The sequence below is a fragment of the Micropterus dolomieu genome, linkage group LG18 (genome assembly GCF_021292245.1).
Source record: "Micropterus dolomieu isolate WLL.071019.BEF.003 ecotype Adirondacks linkage group LG18, ASM2129224v1, whole genome shotgun sequence".
NCBI lineage: Eukaryota > Metazoa > Chordata > Actinopteri > Centrarchiformes > Centrarchidae > Micropterus > Micropterus dolomieu.
This window is the reverse complement of record NC_060167.1, coordinates 6916457-6922166: the sequence shown is the minus strand read 5'-3', so window position 1 is coordinate 6922166 and position 5710 is coordinate 6916457. Positions and strand designations below refer to the sequence as shown.

The following is a 5710-nucleotide window of genomic DNA, read 5'->3' as shown; positions in this document are numbered from 1 at the left end:
AATCATTTTTTCAAAATCTTCTGTAGTGTTTTAGATTTTCACATTTTCCTTTCCTTCCTTGCAGGCCGCTGCTGACTTTTCTTCATTTCATCATTGTATCAAAATGAATCAGAAGAAACTTGAACGATCTGCTTTGATTTTGTCATCCAGCATGGTTTTTTAAAATGATAAACGATGTGCAAAGAGACAAAACAATCTGGTAATGTTTTCAGCACTATTTTCTAAAGCTTTATTCCTGGCTGGACGCCCGGGAACACGGGCACGGAGGACCAAGGAGCAGGTGGGGCAGAGGCGAGGGAGCCTAGGGGAACAGAGGACTGAGGAGGAGAGGAGGCCTGGGAGAACTGACCATAGGGATGGGAGAAGGTGGGTGTGGTGGCAGGTAGACTGGCGAGGAGCGAGGGGGGAGCAGAGAGGACGCCGTGGAAGACACCTGAGGGGAGAGGGCAGGTAGGCGAGCCTAGCTGGCACGACGGGGGACGGAGGTGAGTGAACCTGGGGAAAAGGCAGACAGGGTTAATCACAGGGAAACTGAGATTCTGCAGGATTCTAAGAAGCTTGAGTAACGCAGTGGCACCAGGTCAGGAGCAACGACGATCAAGCGGTGATTGTGTGGAGAACCGGGGTTGATTTACTGGCAGAGATGGAGTGATTGCTGGCAGGTGTGGCAGGCAGAGGAGGCTGCTGATGAGGTGCAGGTGTGGATCGTCAGCTGGACTCAGGAGTGGAGAGAGAGAGGGAGAACACAAGCAGGGTGAGCGGAGGAGACACAGAGAGGCAGGGAAAACAGAATGGTAGGAAAAAAGGAGAAATAAACAGGACACTCACTGTCAGCCGGGCTGCCACCACAACAGAGTATGTAGTTCTCATTATAGATTTAGCATTATAGTCTGTTCACACTAATATTGGCTAATAACATTTATTTTGTGAAAGTGAAAATATAATATGCTGAGAAATATTCCCGTGAATAAAAGTAGTTCAGGACCTGTCACACAATGTTTATGATTTTTGCATTGCTTTATATGGCCAGGTTGATTTATAGCTGTCTTTACATTTATTCATTTAGCTGACGCTTTTATCCAAAGCAACTTACAATTGCTAATTATGTCAGAGGTCGCACGCCTCTGGAGCAACTAGGGGTTAAGTGTCTTGCTCAGGGACACGTTGGTAGATTGAACCCGGGTCTCTCACACCAAAGGCAGGCATCTTATCCACTGCCCCATCACCACCCCATCTATCTTTAACTGTCCTTAAACGAAACATTTGCAATTTTTCAAGTCTGTCTAAAACAACAGTCAGGTGCCCATAATGTTATTTATTGCTTAATTGTTCATCCTGGCCGTGAAGAGATCACTCCCTAATGCACTTCCAGTATAAATGATGGGGGACAAATTCACAGTCTTAGTTGTTTAATTATTTCCACTTACATTTAAACTTTTATGCATGTTCTTTTACTATTATTATTACTATTATTGTTATGTCTTATAGATATATTGTGTTATTTTATCCTTAACCTTTCCTTCTTCTATACGCCTTATGTTAGTCTGTCTACATTTACTAGGGTCTTGCTGTTTCTCTACTCTGCTTGAATGTGCATTCAAGGATCTCTGTTCCCCAAATATACAAACATTATATTCTAAACATAGAAACCTAAACTGTGTAAATGATTATGCTTCCCTTTTGCCTGAGGCCAGGCGTTAGTGGATGTCCTGGGATCAGAACCTCTGGCCCAGCGGATTAACGATGTAGTACTTCTCTGTCATTCTCTTTTTATTAATAAATTCTTCAAAGACAACGGTTGGTCTACTCTAAAAAATAAAACATTGGGTCAACAAAAAAATACATGTTAACGTTTTCTTTTTAAGTTAAGACTGCTGGCAGAATTACATTAATTCAAAGCAATGTTTGGAGTATGGTGAATTACCTTTTAGACCACAATGAAACAGCATTGTACCATGAACTTAATAATTGTCAACATGAATGCAAGTATTTAAGTTGATCAAACATAATATTTTAAGTTAGGTGAAGAAGCTTTTTGGCCACAATAAAACACATTTCTAAGTAACATGAACTTAATAATTAAGAGTTAAGTTGTGTAGTTGTAAGTTATGTACCTGAGTCATAGTCTAATCATGTCTAGCTAACGTTAGCCAGCTAACTGGCTAATGTAGCTACTTGTAGTTCATAAACGTAGCTAGCCTATATGCTAACCAGAGCAGTGGCTAATGGGTAATCCCATATTAAGTTAGCCTGCCAGGACGTTTTCCCTAGCTACCTGGCCACCTATTACTCCCGCATTTAATCCTACTAAATCAGTGACAGGCTACAGCTACTATCTAACTTTACCTCGGCACACAGACTGTACAACAATCAACAATCAACACCGCTCAAATTTCAGAGTATGGACTTCCAGATTTCGGTATTCGGTTACAGTAGGCTGTCACCAACAGAATCCTTAGCAAATGCAAATATGTGTAATTTGGCATAAAATTCCTTACCATTCACCACATTACGCTTCAGTGAGTTTCAGCTGTGGCCCTGTGGTCACTCATCTGCCTTGAACATGGCCGCACATGCAGGAGAGCGAAACTGTGGGCCGTTTACACGTCATCAAATTGTATTTTACATTTACAGAACTTAAAATTTTATTATTTTTTGATTAACTGAAAATGTTCAACTCTAACAAGTCATGATAGTATATTGAATCAATAGGCATAATTTGTGTGTCATCCAAGGTCAATAAAATAACAATTACAAGTAAAAAGTCTAATAGTATCTCAGAACTTGATTTTTTATTTCACAACAATATATATATATTTAAGTAATGACTAGAGGTCCCCTGAATTAGTTTTTAGAGTGTTGTTACTCACTTCTTTGCTTAATCCCTCACCAGCAATATACAATTTCCACAACAACAGTTCTGTGCAAAAGTATTCAAAAGTTTAACTGAAGTTGATATAAGGTTTCAGCAGTCTGAGTTCTGAGCATGAGAACACTGTCTGGGGAACAATAAATATGGACTTTTCGAATTATAATTCTGCAAAGATACAAGTAAATATCACTGCAGTTATACACAGAAGAATTTTCTGGGTAGCTATGACTCACAGAGGCTCACAGGGGAGCCAACAAGAACCAGTTACTCCAATTTCCTGCCTAGGGGCAGGTTCAAAATGGGAAAGAAAAAATAGTCATGTTTCTTTGTTTCTTGCAAGTGTAAAATAAACAACCACATGAACTTGAAATGACACCTGTGCACGTTTGCTTACATGCTGCCCGAAAAAGCATGCCCCAGCTGTGTCACACATTCCTTCACATGTAAACGTCCTGCCTCTGCTCTGTGTGTGTGTGTGTGTGTGTGTGTGTGTGTGTGTGTGTGTGTGTGTGTGTGTGTGTGTGTGTGTGTGTAACAGAGCAGTGAGATGCGTGGGAGTTGTGGTGCTCTGTTCTATGTCAGAGTCAGACCAGTGCCTTCTTATATAAACAGATTTTAACTTTTAACAAAAAGAAACTAAAACTACTTCTCAGTTTCACTAATACTAATAAGACACAAATGTTCAACTATGATTTGAAGAAATCCAGAGGAGTTCAGTAGATAAATGGCATCAACTTTTACCAAATATTACATTTAGCTGATGCTTTTATTCAAAGCAACTTGCAATTGCTATGTATGTCAGAGGTTGCACGCCTCTGGAGCAGCTGGGTTAATTGTCTTGCTCAGGGACACATTGGAGGGTGTGGTTCAGTGGGGAATTGAACCCTGATCTCTCACACTAAAGAAATGTCTCTTATCCACTGCCCCATCACCTCCCCAAACAGGTGGTGATAATTATGCTGGGTGTATCTCGGTCAACACACACACACACACACACACACACACACACACACACACACACACACACACACACACACACACACACACACACACACACACACACACAGCGATCATAACTTTGCGTCAAGTATTTAATGTGTCCACAGTTGTGACCACAAGTAACCTGCAAGTCACCTGGTCTGCATTACTCTGCTGAAGCAGGTTCATGGCTTTTATAAAATGTTAATGATACACCAGTGTCATAAAAATAACTGCAGGCATTTATTATTTTATTTTCATTGATTACATGACTGTTTTTCTTGTGACAATTATTTGATAATAATTAGAATGACTATATTTGTGTAGCTGCTATACCTTCAGAGATTTCCACATTTAAAAAGCACAAAAAAACACTGAACTATTCTATTTTACAGTTAAACTCGTCAGTGTGTGCATTTTAAAAAGCATCATTTTGGTCATGATCTTAATATTTTGTGGTTTGTACACTTTGTGTCCATGTTTTCTACACTCTGTGTTGCCTTTTCTTTTTTCTCTTTTCTGTTCCTTCTGCAAAATACTTTGTGACTATTGTTTTGAAAAGTGTTAAATTTGATGTTTTTACATATATATTTTTATAATTTAATAAATCCTCTTCGACCATATACGTACCACCAAATCAAACGCAAATCAAAGATATGCCCTGCTGCAACACATGTTTGTGATGTAAATGGAGGAGGACTGTTTATTTTGAAATATTACAGTGAGCAAATGTTTTCTTTGTTTAATTTTGGGTGGGACATAAGAGATTTCTATAATGAAAATTTTATAATTCAGGTCAAAATCCCCTTTGCATGTTTTCAGTGTAAAATCCCAATGACAGAACCTTGATCCACGTTACATCCCAGAAAAGCAAACATGACCTGCATTGGCTACTACAATGGATTGTTTTGTCTATAAAATCTTCAAATCACTTGCTTTGTCCCACCAACAGTCCAAAACCCAAAGATATATAAAATACAGCAGGAAATTATCACATTTGAGAGGCCAGAGCTAACATTTTTGGTGATTAGTAATCATTTCAGGCCTAAAACAGGACACACAGAAATATTCTATAAATAAAGAAAAGAAAACACAGAATGCATAATAGTTGCATATGAATCTTAATCATAGGGAATTAAGTTGAATGTGGCCAGTGTCCCACCACATTACAGGCAAACAAAGAAATGAAGCAGTTTCATTGATATTTAAGCCAACATGTGACGATTATAAGTGCTACAGTTTCAGTCAGATTTATCTCTGTCCCTCTGCAAAATATGTTCTGGTATAATATCACACAGAAAAGGTTAATTGTTATGGATAAGTTCCCTGAATATAACCATATGTTAGCCACAGGGAGATCAGATCTAAAAAAGCTGCCACAGTATGTCTGATTTTATAGTTCACTGTCCCATTTGTTTCGGTTTGAGTATTTGCTAAAGGATAAAAAAACAACCCATGTGGTGAAAATGAAGACCAAAAGTACTTGTTTCTTTCAGGGGGCAGAGGATCCAACATTAAGGTTGCCCTTACTGTAGATTGCTGGAGTTTCCCGGCAGGTTTTTGGTTATCTGCTTTCAGACTCATTTCAATTTGCATTTAGAACAACATTTCACAAAATGTTGAACATCTCTCCACATTCCAGACCAAAAACCAACCTCTTCAAGCCTCTTATAAGTTTTGAAGGTTCCCATATGGCCACTTAAATAATTATTACTGCTCTCTTCTCTACAAAATACATGAATAGTGATTACTGGCAAGTACCAGTGGATCCAAGCAGCAAAGATAAGACAGCTTTCATCACGCCATTTGGTCGGTACAACTTTAAAATGCTCCCTCTGCCATTCAAAGGTTGATGGAATG

The 5710-nt window shown here is 39.0% G+C and overlaps 1 protein-coding gene across 3 annotated transcripts; it reads right to left on the bottom strand.

Annotated features, from left to right (window-relative positions):
- Positions 1 to 200: 200 nt before the first annotated feature.
- LOC123956415 (splicing factor, proline- and glutamine-rich-like) lies at positions 201 to 2590 on the bottom strand. 3 transcript variants are annotated; one of them, XR_006821527.1, is made up of 3 exons: positions 2499 to 2590; positions 578 to 712; positions 201 to 495 (listed from the first exon to the last, which is right to left on the bottom strand). XR_006821527.1 is itself a non-coding variant. In XM_046028587.1 (3 exons), exons 1-3 carry the CDS (start codon positions 2499 to 2501, stop codon positions 222 to 224), a joined length of 354 nt encoding a protein of 117 aa, XP_045884543.1. In that variant the 5' UTR covers positions 2502 to 2570; the 3' UTR covers positions 201 to 221. The 3 variants fall into 3 exon arrangements, 1 of the variants encoding a protein (XP_045884543.1); XR_006821528.1 differs by having other exon boundaries at positions 578 to 1808; positions 2499 to 2589; XM_046028587.1 differs by having other exon boundaries at positions 636 to 712; positions 2499 to 2570.
- Positions 2591 to 5710: the final 3120 nt, after the last annotated feature.